This window comes from Leptonychotes weddellii, chromosome 15 (assembly GCF_054177405.1).
Source record: "Leptonychotes weddellii isolate Sample4059 chromosome 15, ASM5417740v2, whole genome shotgun sequence".
Classification (NCBI taxonomy): Eukaryota; Metazoa; Chordata; class Mammalia; order Carnivora; family Phocidae; genus Leptonychotes; species Leptonychotes weddellii.
Genome location: NC_138383.1, coordinates 30,735,243 through 30,758,768, shown reverse-complemented (window position 1 = coordinate 30,758,768; position 23,526 = coordinate 30,735,243). Strand labels below are relative to the sequence as shown.

At 52.8% G+C, this 23,526-nt stretch overlaps 1 protein-coding gene across 2 annotated transcripts in view; it reads left to right on the top strand.

The window, feature by feature from the left end:
• Positions 1-6,678, top strand: part of CA4 (carbonic anhydrase 4) — an 8,252-nt gene extending 1,574 nt beyond the window's left edge. The window contains exons 2-8 of one of the 2 annotated variants that reach the window (XM_081805301.1): positions 2,597-2,650; positions 3,473-3,628; positions 4,317-4,462; positions 4,577-4,675; positions 4,944-5,010; positions 5,152-5,318; positions 6,365-6,678. In XM_081805301.1, the coding sequence (XP_081661427.1) occupies positions 2,597-2,650; positions 3,473-3,628; positions 4,317-4,462; positions 4,577-4,675; positions 4,944-5,010; positions 5,152-5,318; positions 6,365-6,559 (884 nt within the window). In that variant the 3' untranslated portion in view covers positions 6,560-6,678. Of the gene's footprint in view, positions 1-907; positions 2,651-3,472; positions 3,629-4,316; positions 4,463-4,576; positions 4,676-4,943; positions 5,011-5,151; positions 5,319-6,364 lie in introns of those variants that run through there. The other variant, XM_006736113.3, reaches the window with a different exon arrangement.
• Positions 6,679-23,526: the final 16,848 nt, after the last annotated feature.

Here is a 23,526-nt window from a genome sequence, read left to right as displayed (position 1 = left end):
GGTAGAGTGAGCAAGGTCCATCAGAGAGAACTTCTTGAGTCGACTCTAAAGAAAGGGGATGGGGGGGCAAGTCAAGGGTGGGGGACAGTGGCTGGGTGATTGGTGATGGTTGATGACTGCATCCCTGGTCCGGGTGGGTCACCTAGGTAGAACCTGGAGCTTGGAGCCAAGATCTGTCTGTGGGGAGCCCCTCTCTCCTTTCCAGGCCCTCTGGAGATGGACTGAGGCGGCAGGCTTGTCATTATTTGCAAGGGCAGCCCTCTCATGAATGACTACAGGAACCTGAGCTGGTTTATAACCCTGCCACCTCAGCCCATGGACATAGACCTGACCCCTGGCCTCATCAACACTGTTTGCCTGGTTCTCGCCTCCCGAAGAGGGTAGTTACAAGAGCATTCAGCCACACGGGTCGAAAGTCTCCGTGATTAAGATAGTGGATCAGAGGTCACCATTACAAAACAAGGAGCTGTCGCCAGAGTCAGGGAAGAGCACGTTCCTGAGAATGGCTCAGCCTGAACCAGATGGGCCCTGGGGAGGCTGAGAGAAGGGCCCGCCCTTCCTCAGGACTCTGGCTTCAGCAAGGCTTCCCCTGGAAGAGTTTCCACTGGGGCTTCCAGTCAACCTTGGAGGCCCCTTCTGCCTTCAGGACCTTTGAGAGGGGAGGACACAGGTGAATTACAACAAGGAGCCTTTTAACGGTTACAAGTGAGCTCCATCCGTCTCCTCAGACCCCGACCACAGTCCCGGGCTGTTCGGTAGCAGTTCGTTCTGCCTGAGGTAGAATGGAGGGCTCAGGAAAGTTAATGAACTCTCCTGTAGAGATGAAGCAAGAGCCAGAGCCAGGACTGAGCCAGGACTGAGCCAGGTGAGCAGGCTCCAACTTCCCAGCTCTGGCCACCTGCAGAGAGGGGCCTCTGCCCCTTGCAGAGTTGACCCACACGGGGGTTCCTGGGATGCGGAAATTCCCCTCGGTGGGGGGGGTGGGGGGCAGCGGATGGAAGACGTGGGGAGGACACTGCAGGAACCGGCAGATTCTGAAAGCGGTCGGACTGGCATGGCAGGCGGCCAGTGAAGCCCCGGACCCAGAGCTGGCAAACGCAAAGCCCTAGCTGGTTCTGAGGGGCCTGGAGCGAGAAGGTGCTCCATTTTCTGGGGATGCTCACTCTCCTGGCCTGGAGCCCCTCGTCCCCTCCCCTACCGAGAACCTGACCTCCTCCTGGCTCCTGCCCAACCCTGGCCTCATTCCAGAGACCCCAGCAGAGGTGGGGTGGATGGAGGCAGCCCCAAAAGAAGGGGGCGGAGGTGTTCAGAGGCCTCAGCTCAGGCTGAGTGGGAAGCTGTGCTTTTCTTGGGAATTTTCTCATCCCTGATTTCTTTCCAGCTCACTTCATTTCTCTCCTCTCTGCCCAGCCTGGGCTTTGGCCATCTGCGCGCTGATCTGAGGCCAATGGGAGGGAGGCCGGGGAAAGTAAGGACTCACTGGGGACTTTACTATGCTTCTAGGCTGCCTGGACGACTCTACCATCTCTCATTTAATCCTCCCACAGCCCAATGAGGCGGATGCTCTTAGCTCCATTTGACAGATGAGAAAACTGAGGCTCAGGGAGATTAAGGTGACTTGCCCCTAAATGGTCCAGCCAGAATTCCAGTTCTGGATCAAATGTTTTGTCCATCCTACTGCTGCAGCCTTTTTTTTTTTTTTTTTTAAATCAATAGACTATAATTATAGAGCAGTTTTAGGGAAAGCGCAGAAGGTTCCAAGGCGCCCTGCCCTGGCAGTTTCCCCTGTTGGGTAATATCTTGCATTTAGTGTAGTATGTTTGCAGTGCAGCCTCTTTTCAGGGATGCTGGTTCTACTGCCCTGAACCAGAGCTGGGATTAGAACCCGAATCTGCTCCCGTGTCCCAGGATTTTGGGGTGGTGGGACAGGGGAAAAGGCTTGACTGCCTTCCCTGGTGGGCTGTGAGAGTTTAGTCCAGAATGGGTCTTAATCACACAAGAGCGTGTGTTCCAGGGAAGAGCTAGTCTAATCTCCATCATGCCGGATCAAGTTTGGGAAGGCAGCCAAGCTGAACTTGGCTCTATTGTCCCAGGAGGGGAGACTGGGCCTAAATCTCTTCCTGTCCTCTCGCCAGAACCTCCCTTCCAGGTTTGGGGTGGGAGAGAAAAGGGAGGAGGAGGAGGCTGATAGCAACTGCAAGGCCAGCCCGGGGGTAGCAGCGAGGGCCTCAGAGGACCTCCCAATGCCCCTCAAGAGTGGCTGTTTAGCCTGAGGACCAGTGCCCTGGGCACGATGACCAGTTGATCAGCCATGGGTCACCTGGGGCCTGGCTGCTTCTACCACTTCTCTCCCCATCCCTATATTTTCTCAAGTCTCCTTCCTTTGGGCCTCTGTCCCAGACTTCAGGAATGCTCTACCCCAACCCAAGGGGGTCTCTGATTCCAGAGATATTCCTAGTCTCTGACCCACTGTGTACACATACACACACACACACAGAGTGCTGCTTATGTGCACACAGCTCAGCTCTATTCCTAGACACGTGTGTGCGCAAATACACTAAACACAGGCCTCATAGCCTTCCTCTGTCTACTCCAGAGTCACGCTGGTGCTACGAGATTCAAGCCAAGGCCTCCAACTATACTTGCTTGGGTGAGTACAGCAAGTCCTGGGGACAGGCTTTTCTGCGTGGTGGGGACTGCCCAAGTCAAAATGAAAACCCAGGGAGGGTGGGAAGGATAAGGGTAATGATGGTCCCCCAGTCAGATATCAGTTCTTCAAACACACACACACACACACGCACGCACACGTGTACACACACACACACACACACACACAGTCCTGGTGTTCAGAGGACAGGGAAGGTAGAGTGACCCGAGTCTTCCCTGGCATCTCCTGTCATTGTCACTAAGAGGGGAAGTGTTCTAACAAACAAATCAGCAGTAGCATCAGATATAGAGACACATTTTACTTTTTTTTTTTTTTTTTAAGTAGGCTCCCTGCCCAGCCTGGGGCTTGAACTCACAACCCTGAGATCGAGAGTCACATCCTCCACCAACTGAGCCAGCTGGGTGCCCCGCATTGGGCTCTTAGAACAAAATAGAGAGTTGGTACTATTCCAGTGGCACCTCTTCGGGTGGACCTGGGAGGTTGTCCTTAGCATTTATTTTTCAACCGTTGATCCATTTCCCTGCAGTCTGCCCTCCTGCTGCCTACGGCCTGTTTCAGTGACTGAACAGTGTTGCCCCCTCCCCAAGCCCCAACCACCTGTGTTCAGGGAATCAGCATCCTCCAGGGTCTCCTTCCCCGCTTCCAAGCCGTCAGATAATGTTTACTCTTAGTCAGCTTGTCCTTTCCTAGGTCCCCTTCCAGGGGACTCCACTCACGGCTTCCAAGCACTCCCTCCTTCCCCTCCTTGAACTTGAGGAGGTGCATGTGCCCCTGACTCTCAGCCGACCCCTCCTCCCTGCTCAGGGCCTAGCCAGTGGGGTGAAGACTGCCAGAAGAACCGCCAGTCCCCCATCAACATTGTCACTACAAAGGCACAGGTAGACCCAGCCCTGGGACCCTTCTCCTTCTCTGGCTATGACAAGAAGCAAAAGTGGAGAGTCCAGAACAACGGGCATTCAGGTGGGTCTCGGGCAGGTGGAAGGGGGGACCTGGGCAGGCAGGGGCTGGGGGGCTCCTCCACGTCCACCTTTGCTGCGGAGGGGCTGCAAAGCCCAGGGGTCGGGGGTAGGGGAAACAGGCCGGGCTTCGGAAGGGAAGGAGCACTTCACAGTATCTTCAGTACTTTCACCAGGGCAGTCTGGGTGGAGGAGGGGCGGGCAGCGTTCTAGGAAGAGGGAACGATATGGCAAAGGCGCAGAGGTGTGAAGTGGCTTGGGGTGTTCAGAAAATCGTGTGTGGCGCCGTGTGCATGCAGGCCGAGAGCGGAACTAGGACGGGCCAGAGTCAGGCCAGGAGCAGCTGAACTGGGCCCAGGTGCAGGTCACCTGGGGGCTGAGGAGGCTGGACACTGAGAAGGCCCCAGCATCAGGGAGGGGCTTGAAGCAGGGGAGGGACTGGGCTGAGGTGCATGTTTGGGGCAGCGGGGGGTGTGCAGAGGGAGAGGCAGGCCGGGGCAGGGGCGGGAGGCAGCGCGCGGCCAGCGACAGGTCTGGGCTGTACCACCTGGCTGATCCCATCCTGTCCCTGCGGGGCCCAGGACTGTAGCCTGTGAAGGGTGGGGGGCAGGAGAGAAGGTTCTGTGTGGGTGGGGCTGGGAGGGGCTAGGGGAGGTGGGTGCGAGGACTCAGCCCCCTCTTGTGCCCTCCAGTGATGGTGTTGCTGGAGGGCGAGGCTTCCGTCACTGGAGGAGGACTGACTGCCCAGTACCGGGCCACACAGCTGCACCTGCACTGGTCCGAGGGGCTGAATGGGGGCTCAGAGCACACCATCGATGGGGGTCGCTTTGCCATGGAGGTGAGGGCCCTTTTCCAGGGCGGTGCCTGGCTGGGCTCTGGGTGGACCTGCCTTGGGCAAGAAGGGTGCTCCAGCCCCCTCACAGGGCCTCTCTCCATTCCCCTCCCCCACCAGATGCACATAGTACATGAGAAAGAGAAGGGGACATCGAGGAACGAGAAAGAGGCCCAGGATTCCAAAGATGAGATTGCAGTGCTGGCCTTCCTGGTGGAGGTGGGACCCTCATCCCCCAGGGGCTGAGAAGCTGCTGCTTAGGATCCAGAGATCCGGGATTCCAGCAAGGCGGGGCGGGGGCTGGGGGGCCCCGACTTGCCCTCTGTTTCTCAGCAGCTTGTATACCCCCAGGTGGGGAGGCCAGAGCCTCTCAGGGCCTCAGTCCCAGAAGCTGCCTGCCCTCCCCACCCCAGACCAGGAGAATGGACTGGTCGTCAGCACTGGCTCTCCACGGGTCCCTCTCAAGCCCCCTCCCCTTCTGTTCCAGGTCAGATCTGAGGAGAATGATGGCTTCCAGCCCCTGGTGGAGGCGCTGTCTCATGTCCCCAGACCCTGTGAGTGGCTGGGGGGGAGGGGAGGGAAGGAGACTTCTTCCTACAGAGGAAGGGCTGGGGTGATGCGGTGGCCGGGGCTCTCAGGGATCCCCTGCTTCCCCCGCCAATCGACGGTGTCCTCTGTACCTACCTCTGCCCCAGCGATGAACACCACGATGAAAGAGAGCATCAGCCTGTTCGACCTGCTCCCCAAGAAGGAGAAACTGAGGCATTACTACCGCTACCTGGGCTCACTTACCACTCCAGGCTGCCAAGAGACGGTTGTCTGGACCGTGTTCCAGGAACGCATTCAGCTCCACAGGGATCAGGTACATAGGGCCCCAGCCAAGGGTGCGGCCTCCCACCACCCAGTTCTCCAGAAACCATCCCTCTGGATCCTCACGGAGGCCCCCTGGGCTGGGGTGGGGATGGGGCACCCCAGGGAGCTGAGGTCCTTTTGGTTGAATCCATAGACCCTCCCTGGGGCAGACAAACAAGAAAGCTCTCGCCTATCCCATCCCTGGCTTGAGGGCTTGAGGGGGAGGCTGTGGCAGGAGCAGTCAGAAAAGGCCTCCATGCTGCCCCCTGCAGGTAGGTGGGAGTTGTCCAGCTGAGGGCAGGGAGCTGGTGTCCTGGCGGGGGAGGAGGGGTCAGCAAGGGGGAGGGTCCAGGGCTGGCCAGGAGCAGCTGAGAGAGGGGCCGTGCAGCCACAGTAGGAGAACAGTCCATTCATTCAACAAGGGTACTCGAGGCCTTACAACCACTAGGCTCCAGGGATACAGCCGTGAACCCAAGGGCCCAGATCCCTGCTCCAGGGATACTTTTACTGCCGAACGGTGGCTCTCAAAGGGTGGTCCCTGGTCCAGTGGCATCAACATGCTAGACATTTCATTTCTCGGAACTCACTGCCCCCACCCTGTCCTACTGAATCAGAAACTCCAGGGGTGGGGCCTGGCAATGTGGGGCCCAACAGGCACCCCCCCCCGCCCCGCCCCGCCGTGATGCTCACGCGCTCAAGTCTGAGAACCACTGTTCTATAGTAAGTGATAATACAGCAGTGATCAGTGATTATGGGCCCTCAAAACCATGAGCTGTGTGTCCACCTGGCTAAGGGAAGCTAACGGGAACTAAGCCCCTACCAGTGCCCAGCACTCTACATCCCTTATTCTTTTCATCTGCACAAAAACCTGAGAGCTAGGGAAAAAAAAAACAACAAAAAACAAAACCAAAACAAAAAGAAACCTGAGAGCTAGGGATTCTGAGCCCTTTTACTAAAGAGGGCTCAGAGAGGCAAGGTGACTGGCCTGGGGTCACACAGCAGGGAGCACAGGTCTGCTCGCTCCTGGCTTCCTGCTGAGCCCGGTCCCTTCCACAGATCCTCACATTCTCCAAGAAGCTGTACTATGATAAGGAGCAGATACTGAGAATGACAGATAACGTCAGGCCCTTGCAGGACCAGGGGCAGCGCCTCGTGTTCAAGTCTCAGGCCCCAGGACAGCTGCTTCCCTTGCCCCTGCCCACCCTGATGGTCCCCACGCTCACCTGCCTGACGGCTGGCTTCCTCCGATGATCGCTACCTTCTGGACACTTGACCTCTGCTCTCAGCGTGTAGAGGCCTGGGGCCTCCATTCCTCAGGCTTCCTAGCTTGGATTTTGATGATGATTAAATGGATATATTTTTGGAGAAAACTTTCTCAGGTCTATTTTTAGTTTCTGTGACTATCCCTGCCCTGTTCCCCTCAACTCGCCGCCGTTCCAGGGGAGGGGCCTGAAGTCCTGGAGATTTCTTCTGAGCAGGGACCATGAGGCACCCCCTCTCACCTTTGTGAACTCCCTGTCTATACCCCACTTGGAGAGATGCAAAGACAGCTCTGAGTTTCAACACAGAGAAAGCCATAGAAGTTCCAATCCAGCCTCCTCACTGTATAACGGAGGAAGCCGAAGCTCAGAACAGAGAGCAGGCTGGATGGAGGCCACATGGTGGGGCTCTGGCAGAGATGCCTCAGCCCCCAGCCCAGCACTGTCTCCTCTGTCCTCGGCCTGGAGTGTGCATGCAGCCTAGGCAAGGTAGGTGCCAGGGGGTTCATTTCTTTGCCCAAATATTTCTTGAGCGCCTATGTTCTAGGCACCGGGGATGTGGCAGGGAAGGCAGACGAAAAATGCTGGCCCTCCTGGAGTCCAGTCTAGCTGGAGTCACTATGAATAAAATAAACATCATACAGCGTATCAGAAGGCAGTAAGAGCTATGGAAAAGGATAATCGGGAAGGGAAGGTGGTTAGGGAAGGTCTCAGCCGGAAGGGACATCGGGAAGACTTGAAGGAGGCCAGGGAGGGGGGCCATCTGGGAGCCAGCAGGTGTTCCTGTGGGGAGGGAAGGGTGCCAGTCAGAGGAAGAGCAGGGAGGCCAGCAGGAGTGGAGTGAGGGAAGGAGAAAGCCCTCAAGAGAGAGCTGGAGGGCAGGGGAGTGGGAGAGGTAAAGGGGAAAAGGGAGAGGTTAAGTGTGTGGGGGGCAGGGAGGGCTTGTAGGAGGACATTGTAAGGATGCTGGTTTTGAACATGAGAGGCTAGAGCAGAGGGGTCTGATGCGCTCCGTTGGGGGAAGCAGGGGCTGCAGTGGGGCAGGGGGAGGGGAGGCAGCTGCAGTGATCCAAGGTGAATCCGAGGGTCTTTGGACACTTTGTGAGACCAGGAGGAGGCAGGTATGGGGAGGAGGAGGGTCCAGAAAACTGAGGGAGAAGGAGATAAGGGGCCCAAGGACAGGTCCCAAGCCAGGCAAGCAGGGGTCGAGGGGCCCCAGGCTCTGGGATCTCATCATCCAGGGCAGGGCTGGATTGTGGAGCATGAGCTCGGGGAAGGGGAGGAAAATGAGGCTTGCTGGGTGAAGAGGGGTCCCTGGGGGAGGGGTGAGTTCTAGCAGGTTCTACCATCTGGAGGTGGTGAACTTCCCCACAGGAAGATATGCAAGCTAATCGGACACTTGAGGGATCCCATTACCTGGTGCTAGAAGCCCCTCCACCCCCACCCCCTGCAAGCCCTCAGTCTCTGGAGGGATCTGGTTGGTGGAGGTGACCTCTACGCCTTCTGCTGCCCTGACACTCTCAGAGCCCCTGACCGCCCCTTTTCCCCTCCAGAGCCTCCCCTCCCCTTTTCCCCTTCGTGACCAAGAATAAGCACCCCCCTCCCTTCGTGCCGGTGACCACGTAGCCGTGAGGGGGGGTGGTATTACCATCACCATGGCAACAGCAGGCAGCCTGTGTCAGCAGGGGGTGTGTGGACACCAAACCTGTTCTCTTTGGTTCCTGGTGCAGCCCCTGGGGGATCTGAGAGTACCCCCTCCCACCCGAGGCTCAGGGCTCTCAGAAATCCCAACTGTGCCCCCCACCACTAAGCCCCACGGCCACCCATCCAGGCCCTCCAGGCGGCATTCAGTGAGTAACAGGGCAGCAGGACCCGGAAGCCCCAGCTCTCTCCAAGGGACTCAAGGAGCCCAGGGGGAAGGTACGTGACCCTCCCTCGTCCCCCTGACCCCACAGTAATAAACCTGGCCAGTGGGTGCCAGGACGGGCACAGCTTGTTCCGGTCCCAGGGCTGAAACCTCTTCCCTGAGTTGTGTCCGCCCTCCCTCACGCCTAAGGCCCAGTAAGTGCCGTCAGCACGTGATTCATAGCAAGGTCATTCCTGGCCAGTGGCTGCAGGAGCCCTTCCTGGAATTGGCTCCCACACCCTGGAGGTTGAGCCTGACAGGCAATCCCTCTTGTGGGGTGTGTGGGTTCTAGAGAGTCTCCTCTTCTGAGTCAATTCAATCCTTCCGTGCTGCGCCACCACCCTGGGCAGACCCTTTTCTAGAGACCGAGCCTGGCTCCTGACACAACTCTGCCAGAGATGTTAGGGGGCTACCAGGGGCCCCCTTATTCAGAAAGAGGGCCCAGCCTACCCTCCCCACAGCCCTGCTTTCATTTACTTCCACTGCCCCTTGGTCACCGCACTGGGCATACAATGTGTACACACACACTTGCACACACACTCACTGCGGCTGGCCAGGCCTGGGGAAGGCTCAGTGCCTGATAGTTTGGGTCACCACCTGACTTCTCTGGGGTTGCTGGCTCCCAGCGCAGACCATGAGACACATTCGTTGGATGCCCGCTGAGTGCCAGACATGGGCCTCACTACAATCCTGTAAGGGTGGTGTTCTTCCTCTGTTGCACAGACGAGATGCTGAGGCAGAGAGAGAGGTTAGGGTGCTGTGGGAAACAAAGGCAGAAGAAAAATTCTTCAGTTTCCTTACTATTTACAGCCCATTGACAGGCCGAGTGACATTTCTCTAGGGACTTAACTGCCTTGATTTTGACACTTTGATAAGGGGCAAAGGCAATCCCTAGCCCGACCCTCCAGGATCCTGGAGTCTACTTTAAACATGCAGAAATTTCTTTGGAAGCTCCCTTTATCTCTACTCCCACCCCCAACCAAGATACATGTTAGGAATCCTCTTCTAAGCATACGGCCCACTGATACACATCTGAAGGGTCTCCTCACTTGAGTTTTTACGAAACAGTAATAAATGCCCTTTTTCTTTTCTTTTCTTTTTTTAAGATTTTATTTATTTATTTGAAAGAGAGAGAGAGCATGAGAGGGGGGAGGGTCAGAGGGAGAAGCAGATGCCCTGCCGAGCAGGGAGCCCGATGCGGGACTCGATCCTGAGACTCCAGGATCACGACCTGAGCCAAAGGCAGCCACCCAACCTGCTGAGCCACCCAGGCGCCCAAATGCCCTTTTTCTAACAATAGTTAGCCCCCTCAGGATCCTGGAAACCTTGTTTCCAAAAGACCTTGGAAGTTTGTTCTGTCCCTAACCCTCTCCCAACTTGCAAGTGTATAATGGGCCACTCCTCAGGACCCTAGTGCAGCTCCTTCTGCTCTATGGGTCCTGTCCCTGTGCTTTAATAAAGCTACCTTTTTGCAGCAATGACATCTCAAGAATTCTTGGCCGTTGGCTTTGAACCCTAACATCTTTCCTCCATCAAGGGGACCTGTCAGAATTTGGGCTCACTTCTCTGTACCTCCCCAGCTCCCACTTTTGGCCTGTGGCAGTTCGCAGGGAGGTATCTTTGGACCAGGGGTGGGGGGGTCTGTAGCACCCTGTCCCACCCTGTCTCCGCTGGCTGCTCTGTCTCCCCGATGGCCCGTCTCTCTGGCCTCCCTCTGGCTCCCTGTTTAGATTTGGCATCTGGGTGGGAGCCAGGGACTAAAAATACTCCCCATGTGTTTAGATGATTCTTGGAAAATAAACTTCCCCATCTTGGCTCTCGGTTTGCACACTTGCTGGCCCTGCTTCCTGTGGCTCTGCTCTGACAGTGCAGGGTGGGGGTGGCGAGAGTAGAAGGGTCTATAGGGGCCCAGAGTCACGGGTGGTGGTGAGGCGTGCATGTAAGCACAGGGATGCGGAAAGCCTGCTCTGACACCAGACTCTAGGGGGTGCGTATACAGAGGCCCCATTATGAAGAGTGCCCCCGAATGGTACGACCCCGGGGCTCTGTGCTTCTGTGTGGGAAAAGGCAGGGCAGCTGGTGGCATGGGGGCAAGGCCTCCCTGCTCTGGGCCTGTTTATCCATCTACAAAATGGGCTAAGCTTGACCTTTCCATCGAACTGGGCCTTGCGGTCCTCTGGCTTCTGCCGGTGACCTTAAAAGGAAGGCTGGGCCCATCTCCGCGGGCGGGGCGCTGCTCCTGCACCTCTACTTACACATCTAGCAGCTCTGTTTGTTTATCTGAGTAGGGACAAAGGCATTATCTCCTCTAGGGACTAAGGACATTTCCCTGGGCCCAGGCGGGCCTGGGGAGGGGCTTCCTTTGGAGGAGAGCTACAGGACAGACGAAGTCACAAGCCAGTTCCTTCCTCTGAGCCCTAGCCCCGGCTGAGAATGGACACATGCAAGGCTCTTCACATGCCAAGTGTCGGCTGCTACAAGGCCTGGGAGGATAGGCAGAGGGCCAGGGGACAGGGGAGGGATAAAGGTACATTTTGATCTTCCAACAAGATTTAGTCTTTTAACAAACACTATTATTTCCTCCGTGCCAGGGACTGAGGATTTGGGTAGGAAAAAATCCAGTCTGTGCTCTCCCCCCAGGACTCCTGGCCAAAGGGCAGACATGGAGCGGGGCACAATACTACCAGCTCTACAAAATAGACGGAGCATGGGCCCCAGAGCCACACAGTCCTACATTTGAGTCTTCTTCTACTGCTGTGAAAAGCAAGCGAGAAGCCTTTGATAACTTCATTCACCTTCCTGAGCCTCCGTTTTCCTCATCTGTAAAATGGGAATAATGATGGTATTTACTTCATAAGGTCACTGCCAAGATGAAACAAGATGCCTGGCCGAGAGGATGTATTCCATGATTTGTAGTTATCATTATGATTCTTTTTATTAGAAAGAGCACTGAAGTGTGGGTAAGAACTACAGATGAAGAGAAACTGGCCGCTTCCAGGGATGGGGATAGGAAAGAGTGGGTGGGGGTCCAAATTCTGAGGAGTGATGCCGCGATATGCCTCTGTGATGGGGAGCAGAGGTGAGGTGGGGTTGCAGTCCTGCTCCTATGCAAGCGAGAAGCTGCAAGACCCCTCGAGGGGTCTGCTTCTCCACTCAGACACTTGGACACCCCCCCCCCAGCACTCCACCCCACCCATACGCAGAGCAGGCCCAGCCTGACCTTTGTCCAGTTGACTAAGGTCACCCAGAACATAATGGGGAGTCAAGGGGACCAACTGAGGCCCAGCCTGCTCTGCGGCGCTCATGTCCCTGCCTTATTGGGTGGGGGTCCAGGGTAGAGTCGGGCCGAGCCTCCCCAGGGCCCCTGCTGCGTTCCTGCTGTGGAATCCATTTCACTTTCCTCCAGGCCTTCCTCAGGAGCTGCAGGATTACCGGATGTGCCCTCCGATGGGTCCCTTTCTCTATCACTGGCTCTGACCCTGGCTGGCTGTCCTGTCTGGATTTGCTGCAGGCTCTCCCCAGCATATGATCTGTACCTAGGATTGCCAGATAAATTTGAATTTCAGAGAAAGAACACTTTTCTAAGTCTATCTCCAAAATTGCACAGGGCAGACTTATACTAAAACATTATCTGTTGTTTATCTGCCACTGAACTTGACCAGGGTGTCTTGAATTTGTATTTAGCAGGTCTGGTGACCCTACCCCCATCCCACCTATGTCAGGGAAACAGGCTGAGAGGGAAGGGTGGACACAGGAAGGGGTCAGAGATTGAGCCACCACCAGTTCCTCCTTGACCATCCCCCTCTCCCTCCCACTGACCACACCTTCCAGGAACTGATAGCACACTGGTTGAGGGTTTTCCCCCTGCCTGGTATCAGGTTCCCTGTTGGGAGGGCAACTGGCTACACTTGGGAGCAGGCCCTTCTGCCAGTGGACTTCCTCCCCACAGTTTTCCGAAGACTTGGGAGAGGTCAGTGCCAAGGTAACTGATGCAGGAAACAAAGGCAGAAGAAAAATTCTTCAGTTTCCTTACTACTTACAGCCCATTGACAGGCCAAGTGACATTTCTCTAGGGACTCAACTGCCTTGATGTTGACACTTTGATAAGGGGCAAAAGGCAATCCTAGCCCGACCCTCCAGGATCCTGGGGTCTACTTTAAACATGCAGAAATTCCTTTGGAAGCTCCCTTTATCTCTACCTGCCCACCCCAAGATACATGTTAGGAATTCTCCTCCAAGCATTATGGCCCACTGATAAACACATCTGAAGGGTCTCCTGACTGAGGGTTTACTAAACAATAATAAATGACCTTCCCCAACAAGAGCTAGCCCCCTCAGGGTCCTAGAAACCTTGCTTCCAAAAGACCTTGGAGGTTTGTTCTGTCCCTAACCCCTCCCAACTTGCAAGTGTATAATCACCACCCCTTACAACCCCAGTGCAGCTCTTCCTGCCTACGGGTCCTGTCCCCGGGCTTTAATAAAACCACCTTTTTGTACCAAAGACATCTCAAGAACTCTTTTTTGGCTGTCGAACCCTAACATTTTCCTACACCAGAAATCTGATTCCTTTTCTTTGGGTCTCTGCTTGATACCCGCCTCCGTGAGCTGGAGTGCCAGGGCCCCTTCCCGAGCTCAGCTCCCCCCAGCAGACCAGCCACCTCTCACAGAAGGGAGCCCTTGGGCAGCATCTGGCTGTCGTTTCCAGGTGAGGTCAGAAGTGGCCTGATGCCAGGGTTTTATTTACAAAGTCGGGAGAGACTCAAGAGGTGCAGGTCTGGTGTTAGAGCGCTCGCTCGCATCAGAGCCTGGAGGACAGAAGAGCAGGACCCAGACACCAGCAGGCAGCTGAGTTCCCTCTGCCCAACTGCCGCCCCTCTGGTTCCTTTCACCTTGTAATCGCCCTGATCTGTTTCACTACCTTCAGCTGTCATTATTTGCATGCACTATTTCACTGAATCCTGACAGTAACTTTGGAACAAAAGCCTGCACTGGCACAGCCTCTTGGGGACAGCAGGGATCTTCATCTGTTCCGTTGACTACTTGTGGGGCATGCTGTCCTGCACAGCTCAGAGCCCTAGGGACGCCTGCCCCCCCGCGATGAGTGCTGCTGGAGTGCAGATGCCTTCAGTCATTGTCCTCTCCAGGGGAAGGAAGCCCCTCACTCAAGGTCACGCTCCTTTCTGCAGCAGCCTCCAGCCAGTGACTGATCAGGTTGGGGGTACAGTCAGCCCAGTCGGGGTGACTCCAAGGAATCATTCCAGCTTCCGAGCTCTGGGTGGGGCCAGTCAAGGTGACCACTCGGCCTGCTTGGCCGCTCCATCCCTCCCTCGTCCCAGCCCAAACCTGCTTTGCTCTCTTCCACAGGTGTGGGTCCTAGAGGCACTTCTTTTAAAAAATATTTTTATGTATTTATTTGCGGGGGGGGGGGCCAGAGCACCAGCAGGGGGAGAAGCAGAAGCAGACTTCTCGCTGAGCAGGGAGCCCAACGTGGGGCTCGATCCCGGGATCCTGGGATCATGACCTGAGCCAAAGGCAGACGCTTAACCGACTGAGCCACCCAGGCGCCCCTTGGAGGCACTTCTTAATAAACATCTTGTGCACTGAACTCTCTCAGCTTCCTGGGGGAGCTAACCTGCAGGACTGTGGCGCATCAGTGCCCAGATAGCCTGGAGCGCGTAGTAGGCTTTCAATCAGGCCTGGCTTGGAAGAACCCTGGGACAGGCATTGATAGTCCTGACTCCACACAAATAACACTACACTAACAGCAGCTAATACTTATTCAGGTAAAACTATGCAACATGCTTTATACCTCACTTAATCCTTGAAACAAGCTTCTGAGATGTGCATTTCTATTTTCTCCATTTTCAGAGGAGGGAATGGAATGCATGGGACCCGTGACTGGCCAGTGGTTTAGCGGTAGTGGGACTTGGACCCGTACAGGGTGGTACTCAACCCCACCCTTGGATCCTCAGTGTGCTCCACCATTTTTCTGAAGGAAACCGAGGCGTGGAGAGATAAAGGGACTTGCCCCTGCCAGTGAGTGGCTGCCAGGTCTACAAACCCTACAGTCCGAGCTGCTCCCCTTGGACTGAGTGCTGCTGGCCTGGAAGTGCTTCCACGGTAGCTTGCGTTTAGAAGTCACCTAGCCAGCCAGAGACACGCTGTTCCCTAGATCTGGAACACTCTCCCCTGCCCCTCCCTCCCTGTGTTCTTCTCATGAGGTTTACACACCAGCCAAAAACCCAGCTTAAAAGTGACTCCTCTGTGAAGCCCTCCTCAATGGAGGGCAGCTCCCCTCTATCTCCCTGACCAAGACCTCTGACCTGACCTGGCAGAAGATGAGGAAGACGAGGATTGCCTCTTAGCGAAACCAGTATGGAAGTGCCACTCCTTGGCTGGCCACACGGGGGGTGGGGGGGTGGGGGGCAGGGCAGACGTTTGCAAGATGAATGAATTTAAAAAAAGATAGCAAAACACTGAATTAGCAGGCACCATTCCAGGGCTGGAACTAAATATTTACCTTGCCCATGGGGCAATCCTGAGAGATAAGCCAGGTTTTCTAAGCTCTATTTATGCTGACTTTCCTTCTGTGACTGACACAATCAACCTGGTTTTGTTACAGTTTGAACAGCTGTTTCCACATGTAGGGCCTGGGCATAGGAGATACCTGATCCTGGGCTTTCACTGTTCCCCCACATCATGTGTCCTCCTCAGGGAATCTGTTTCCCAATCCTTGGCCTGAGGTGACTGGGCTCCTCCATTCTGTGGGCACAGTCTCCACAAGGCTGCAGGTCAAATTGGGACTTTACTCTAGTGTGAGCTGTGGGTTCACATACAGCCACGGGGTTAACAGCTCTATCAGGAGCTGCTTGGAGTATGTAGGACAGTCTTGCCTGGGTCCACTGCCCGAGTGGTCTCCTGGGAGATACCTCTTAAGGGAAAGGGATTGCATGTGACATGCTGGGTCCAAGTAAAGAGTCATAAGGGAGGATGGACTTGGGAGTCCAGTGTGGCATTTATTAGACTCTGGGATTCACACTGGAGTCTGTTAGAAAGAAAACCTCAGGCCCAAAATGGAGTCACTTATGTTAAAAGCCCAATGTCAGCAAACCAAGACTTAATACCTAACCTAACTGCAGTTTCAGCTCCCCTGGGATTGTAACCTTTAACCAGTCAGCCTGGAATTTCCTGGTCAGCACTAGGAAATGTACTGATAGACCCTTTCCCTTCCCTTAGAAGGGTGACCTTGCTTAAAACAATGCATCTTTGCTAATTTTTTTTTCTGTTCTCTCTCTGCTTTTGAAAACCTTTTCTTTCCTGCAGCTCAGTGGAGCTCTCCTCTACTTGCTAGACAGGATGCGCCCAATTCATGAATCAATTAAGAAAGCCAGTCAGATCTCAAAAACTTACTTGGTTGAATTCTTGTTATTCAACAGGCCATACAAGTAATGGAAGTGGCCCATGAAGATGGAAAGAGCAATCTCAGCTAAACACGAACACTTGCTTGTGGGGGGCAGGCGGCTCTGATGTGGGGACACTGGTATAAAGGCCCAGTGAACAACTCCCACCCTGGTGTCCACTCTGTGAGGGGACATTTGGGGGAGGCGGAAAGTCAGCATAAATAGAGCTTAGAAAACCTGGCTTATCTCTCAGGATTGCCCCATGGACAATTGCATGAGGAGATCAGAGATTGGAGGTTCCTCCTCAGGGGACACCACATGACAGCTGAGAGGATTAGTTTAAGACATCTCTGAGATCCCCTCGGGAGGCTGCCTGCGCTGGGTACAGGGAGAGGGGGTAAGAGGAAGATGCAGCGAAACCTGTGTCAACACAGGGAGTGCCCATTCACTCACGGGGCGCGAGGCTGCCGAGGTGGGGCTGGCACACCTCGCACGCCAGCCGGTCCAGGAGACACGGCCGTGTGGAATCCGCTGAGAGCGCAAGCTCAGGGCGTGGGCCTGTGCTCTAGATGAGGAAGAGGGTTTCCCCAACCAACGTCAGTGCAAACAGGGTAACAGATGAAATGTTTCATCCAAGCCTCTGCCAGGCGCCGAGCCCGTGCTGCCACCCCCAGAAAGGTAGTACCCGGGCAGCGTGGAAGCCCCCGACCCCGCCATTGTTTTGCACATCCGTTTGCATTTATGGTGGTGATTTCCTCAGAGTCCACATTAGGCATGCTTCTCTCTCTTCCTTCCTACTTTTCCTTCCTTTGCTCTCTCTCCACTCCTCTCTTCCGCGCTCTTTCTTTTTTGACATATACTGGTTTCCCTCGCTATCCAAAAGTAGAGCCTTCCTGGGGACCCTGGGTTGCTCAGTCAGTTAAGCGTCTGACTCTTGGTTTTGACTCAGATCATGATCTCTGGGATGGGAGATCGAGCCCTGTTGTACTCTGCGCTCAGCGGGGCATCTGCTTGGGGTTCTCTCCCCCTCTGCCCATCCCTGCCTCTCAAAACAAAAACAAAAAAGAGCATTCTTATGAAACCTTTCCTAAATTGAAGTGCTGTAAAGCGAAGAGTATCCCCCACCTTCTGAAAGTTCATGTTCTACAACTTAGCCTTCATGAAAGACCTACCTTAATATGGTAGTGGCTTTTTTCATAAAAGTGAAAATCCTTGTTGGATTTCTTTTGGTTAGCGAGAACTGGTACTAATGTAGGTCTTCTGTAAAAGTGAAGTGACGTAACTCCAACTTTGAGAAAATGGGGGGATCCCTGTATCGGTTTGGGATTGAGGTCTAGCATTTCTATTATCACTGAAGAGGATAGAAAATCAAAGTTGGACTCACAGACCCGGGGGCGGGGGAGCGGGAAGGGGAAGACAATGGGCTGCCTCCGTGGCGCTCAGCTCAGCCAGGACTGAATGGAAGGCAGCTGCGGAGTCTGCCCGCTGTGTGATGGACCGGGCATAGACATGTGGTATTTGCTTTAGAGCCCAGGCTTACAGGCGCAAACACCTGGGTAGAAACAGTTTGGCTCAATTGTTCTCCCTCCCTTCCCGGGAAAAGGCCAGGAAGGAAAAGGCCCCAGCTCAGGGGAGGAAGCATTGTCCTCAGCGGGTTAAGTATCGTCAGGTAGCCCGGTCTGGCAGGGGGCCAGTGGGGAGCACAAGAATCTCATGGCTGCTATGGCTGGTGGCTGCCTTCCCAAGAACAGCTCATTCAATCCTTGTCTTTCCTATCTTGCCTCTGGAACCATCACATCCCTGTTAAATCCCTGATATCTTCGGATATTTCAAAGTCCAGTTTGGAGCTACAGGCCTTGACCTGACCCAGAGTCCTTTCTCTCTCCCTCCCCAGTCCCACCTCCCCTCCTACGCCCTCTGTCCAGCTCCTAAGATCCCTGGGCTACCAGAAGTGGAGAGAACAAACCTAGGGTGTCAGTCTCAGACAAGAGTCACTTCATGGCTGTTTGCTCCCAAGTGTTTCTTTATCTTCCAGGAACAAGGGGAGGAGGCTGTTTTCAGGACACCTACTTCCTCTCCTTATGTAACAATGATACTTTCACATTTGCATAAGTGTTATCAGTTGTAAAAGGGTTTCACATTCTTTTTTTTTTTTTTTAAATTTACTTACTTAAGTAATCTCTACACCCAATGTGGGGCTCGAACTCATGAACCCAAGATCAGGAGTCGGGTGCTCTTCTGACTGAGCCAGCCAGGTGCCCTATCACTTTCACTTTCCCCTTCAGTGCTTACCACAACACTATAATGTAGTCAGGGTCATGGTGACCCTCATTTCTTGTCAAAGAAGCCCATGGGATTGTTCGGAGAGCTGGGTTGGTGAGTATGGGGAAACGTGAGGAGAATGGGGCGCCTGGAGAGGGCATGAAAGCTCCACACCCTTTCCTGCATACCCTGCCTGATGCATCTAGCTGTTCCTGAGCTGTATATTTTCGTAGTAAGTCAGTAATCTAGTGGGGGCGGGGCGGGGAGGTCACGGGGGCTCAGAGTGCTTGACCATTTTGCCAGAGGATGCTAAGTGGTAGATTATAGACCCCAGCTGAGGCAGAGATGAGGTGGTATAGAGCAGCCAGATTAACCTGAGTTTGAATCCAGCTTGGAAACGTTCCACCTGTGTGACACTTTGGAGAGACTGAATTTTATTGAGTTTCGGTTTCCTCATCCATAAAAAGGAATGATAATGCATCCCTCATAGAGCTGTGGTGAGCATTTAATAATGAATGAGATGTGCATAGCATCAGATTGGTAAATGGCAGATGTCCACTGAATGGCTAAGTGCCCCTTCCAACTGTTCTTCTGGTTCCAAGTGCAGGCCTATCCTTTATGCCACACAGCGCTCAATAAACATTTGATGAATGAGCAATAAATTCCCCTTCCCCAACTCTTCCCAAAGTGAAAGGATGTTTATTTACAGCTCCAAGCCACAGGGAGCTCTGCAAACAAGGAGTGGCAGCAGTAACTCTCTCTAGCTGGCACAGTGGAAGGTCACAGGCCCTGGGGCTGGCTTCCTGTAGATGTCCAGCCACAGGTGCTCCAGCTGCTACCTGTGGTCTCTGCAGGGTCGGGGGTGGGCCTTCACTCTTTTTTTTTTGAAGATTTTATTTATTTATTTGACAGAGAGAGAGAGACAGCGAAGAGGGAACACAAGCAGGGGGAGTGGGAGAGGGAGAAGCAGGCTTCCCGCGGAGCAGGGAGCCCGATGCGGGGCTCGATCCCAGGACCTGGGATCATGACCTGAGCCGAAGGCAGACGCTTAACGACTGAGCCACCCAGGCGCCCCGGGCCTTCACTCTTGTTGGCTGTCTTTTCCCCCCTGCCCAGACGTCCTGCGAGCTTCAGAAAGGTCTACCCCGAGGCCACGGTGATTTCCAGCAGACCAAATGAGAATCTCTCCTGCGGCTTGGGACAATTCTCTGGGAGTTCCTCAGGCCCTGCATGACATCTTTCTGTATGCTTAGAGGTCAAAGGTGCTTTAATGTGCATCTGATCCCTCACAGGTTGTTCAAGCAGCACCCCATCTCCCACCCTCACTTCAATCCGAACAACTCCAACCTCATCTGCTTTAGCCACCAGTCCTTCAGATAAAATGGAGTTGGAAGGGTCCAGTCCCAATGTTTCAAACTAAAAGCTGAAGACCACTGACTTAACGCAACCCCTTTATTATTCACAAAGGGGACTGAGGTGCAGAGGAGACAAGTAATCTGCTCAAGGTCATACAATTCTTCAAGGAGCAGAAAAAACACTACAGACTAGATCTCTAGTCCTTGCTTTCTGGGGTGGCAGCTAAGATGAGTGCCCCAGACTTGAGGCTATAGCAGCCTCGGATGACCATAGGCATCTCCTGATGCATTCCGGGAGGCTCTCTGCTGATCGCTAATATGGAAGTCCCCTTCTCTCTACTCGACCTACAATCCCAGTGAGCACTAGGGTTTAGCCATCAGTAGCAGAGGATCCTGCTGTAGAGAATTAAAGAAGCCTGCCCCCATGGTCACCCAAAGCTTTGGATGCCCCACAAGCTCACTCTGCTTTCTGGGCCTCCTCTCTCCTTCTTCCTTTCCAAAGCCCTTCTAGTTCTTCTCCCACCCTCCTGCCTGATTCTTTTTTCTTTTTCCTCCACTTAACTTTGATTATATTGGAGCACTTTAAGCCCAGCACCCTTCTGCGTTCCTCTTGTGCTCATGGTAAGGTTCAAAGTTCATTATCAACAGAAATTTCAGCAAAAGGGGACTGTGTGTATAAAAAAGAGAAAGTTAAATGACAGCAAACAAAAACTTGTTTACAATAAAATGGTCTAAATGTAGTGTGCACTTACGTAAACCATATGAAGGGGCGCCTGGGTGGCTTAGTCGGTTAAACGTCTGCCTTCGGCTCAGGTCATGATCCTAGGGTCCTAGGATCGAGCCCCGCATCAGGCTCCCTGCTTAGTGGGGAGCCTCCTTTTCCCTCTCCCTCTGCCTGCTGCTCGGCCTGCTTGTGCTCTAATAAATAAATAAAAAAATCTTGAAAAAAACAGGTTCTACACATTCTGCTCCCTTGCCTGTTTAGGCTGCCAGACTGTTCTGCACGCTTCTGATAAAGTCCTGATCTTGCTTCATGACACAGCTCACTTCCCTTTCCCATTTGGTTTTCCCTAAGTACTTTGTCAACAGCCTACTGTCTAGTGCCCTCAGTCAGCACCTCATCAAAGACAATTATATCTAGGGAGCTTTGGTTAATTATTACCACTGCTCCTTGCATGTGTGCATATGCATATCATCATTCCCTGATTAGACTGAATAATGACTCATTCCCTGGAGCAGTGGTTTCCATAAATGACCAACCTGAAGACCAGTGTGAACTGGCTGTAAAATATTCTCCCCTGAGGAACTTACTAAAATGCAGATTGTTGGACCGCATGGGAGAAGAGCTCATAAATCCGAGTGTAGACATACAGAACACAGGTTTAATATGACAATGATGGGTGGGGACCCTGGAATCAGCACTTTTAACAAGCTTCTAGCTGATTTTGATGATACTGACGAATTGCCGGGTTGGGAACTGCTGCCCCAGAGAACCTGGCACAGAGCTCTGTACCTAGAACGTGCTTACATGTCGTTAGCTATATGTCTCTGGACTGGTAATTAACTTGATCATAACATTATGGTTGTATTATACCTGTGTTCTGTTTCCCTAAATGAGGAAAGAATACTGTTATTTGAGTACTTAATAGGTATCAGATTCTGTGCCTATTTACATACATTATCTACTCCTTATAATAACCTTTTGAAGTAACATGGTATTCATTGGGCATGAGAAATCTGAGCATCTAAGGGACTAATTTTTAGTGCACGATCTACAACCTGACTTTTGACTTAATGGGCTCTAAGTCCATAACCTTTCTACTTGCCAGAGGGCATAGACTGGTGGCTTGTATCTAGCTTGCAGATAGGCTTTATGTGAGCAGAACAATGTTTAAAATTTTTTAAACATTAATCATCGACATTTGTAAATTGGGCATTTTGTATTAAAATCTGGATTACTGGTTTCTCTTTAGGGGTTAAAAAAAGATATGGTAACACGGGGGCCCACCTTCCTGCATGGCAACAATCAAATGGAGCCTTGGGATGGATGTGTGCTTGCATAGTCCCACTACTCTGCATTCTCACCCATGGCTGAACCTGTTTCTCTTATACTCTGTTCTGAAACCAGGGTCCTATAGGCCTCTGAGTTTGCAATTCTTGCACTCTTATTTACTGTCTTGCTTTTCGTTGTTCAGGAAGTTTGGCAAACCTAAAGACATCCTCTTTTTATTTGCACTGTCTTGTATGAGTCTCTGATCATAGGGGTGGGTGTGTGCACTTCTGACTTTGTGATGTCAATACTAAGGAATCAGCTGGTACATCATCGGGGAAACTAGGATCCTCTGTTCCCTAAGCTATACATTCTGGTTCTGGACTAGTAAAATCCTATATGCAACCCTTAAAATAGTTGGAGGAAATGTGGCAATTCACCAATTTGCTTCAATTCAATTGTGTCCGCAATTACGAAAGGCCAATGCCACCAAGTGGTAGAGTTGCATGTGGAAATGCTACCCTCAGCCAGAGAGGCTGGGAGGCCAAAAACCTCTCTCAATTTAAAGGACCATTCAGAAACTAGAAACAAAATGCTTACCCATCTCCACAGGCTGGTTCTTTTCAAAGTTGTCCTCTAGGGTGTCTGGGTGGCTCAGTCAGTTAAGCATCTGCCTTCAGCTCAGGTCATGATCCCAGGGTCCAGGGATCAAGTCCCATATCAGGCTCCCTACTCGGCGGGGAGTCTGCTTCTCCCTCTCCCTCTGCTTCTCTCTCTGTCAAATAAATAAAATCTTAAAAAAAAAAAAAGTTTGTTCTTTAAAGAGCCAGAAACACAGACTGGCACTTTAGGAGCCATGCTTTATTTTGTATCTTTTTTTAAAAAGACATTTGAGAGAGAGAGAGAGAGAGGGAGAACACAGAGGGAGAGTAAAAGGGAGAAGCAGAATCCTCGCCGAGCAGGGAGCCTGATGCGGAGCTCCATTCCGGAACCCTGGGATCATGACCTGAGCCAAAGGCAGACGCTTAACGACTGAGCCACCCAGGCGCCCTATTTTCAATGACTTTCTGGATTCTTTGTTTCCTTAAACAAGCTACCACTGCTCCTGATTCAACATGTTTCATTCTATACATTTTTAATGTGTATTCCCGTTTTTGAGAATTTGAGCAAAGAGCTATTAAATTTTTTAGCATTGGAATAGCAAGAGTAAAAAAACCTCTTGGCAAAACATGATTGAATCTCATGGAGGTTGGATTCCACATTCATTGAGCATTTACCAAGGAACTGCCAGGCTTTTGTATACTTCATTTACTTAAGATAAGGCCGAGAGGTAGGCATCTATTTTTTTTAAGATTTTATTTATTTGAGAGAGAGAGAGAGACAGCGAGAGAGGGAACACAAGCAGGGGGGAGAGGGAGAAGCAGGCTTCCCACCGAGCAGGGAGCCCGCCCGATGCGGGGCTCGATCCCAGGACCCTGAGATCATGACCTGAGCCGAAGGCAGACGCTTAACGACTGAGCTACCCAGGCACCCCGGTAGGCATTCTATTTTTAAAGATAAACAAACAGGAACTGAGGGTGAAGGACCCACTGCCAAGTGCTTCCTTGGCGACCTCCCAGAGAGACAACCCAGGGATATCCCTGGTTTCTCAGCGCCCCCTAGAAACCCAGGATCATTTTGTGGCATTATTCAACGGTAAGTCTTCCTCTTCACCTTCTGTCTTAATCTGCAAGAAAATGATTGTTAATACCTCCTTCATCAAGGCTCCGTTCACTACCAGCTTTCATACACACCCCCTCCCCCTATGCCAGTGCCTTCCAAACAATTTCCTAACAGGGATGTGAGCAAGGTTTAAATCAATTCACCTGGTCACTGCAGGGATCTTGTTCTACCTTCAACAGTTTCCATTCTTTTGGAGATGGAGCATCCACTCTATATCAGGTAGGTATTATTCAAGTAGGAGAATTAAACAGGGTCACAGAGAGAAAGGCTAAAAAATTTGACTTTTTTGGTGTTTACTTGTATAGAGGAAAAACAGCACATAGA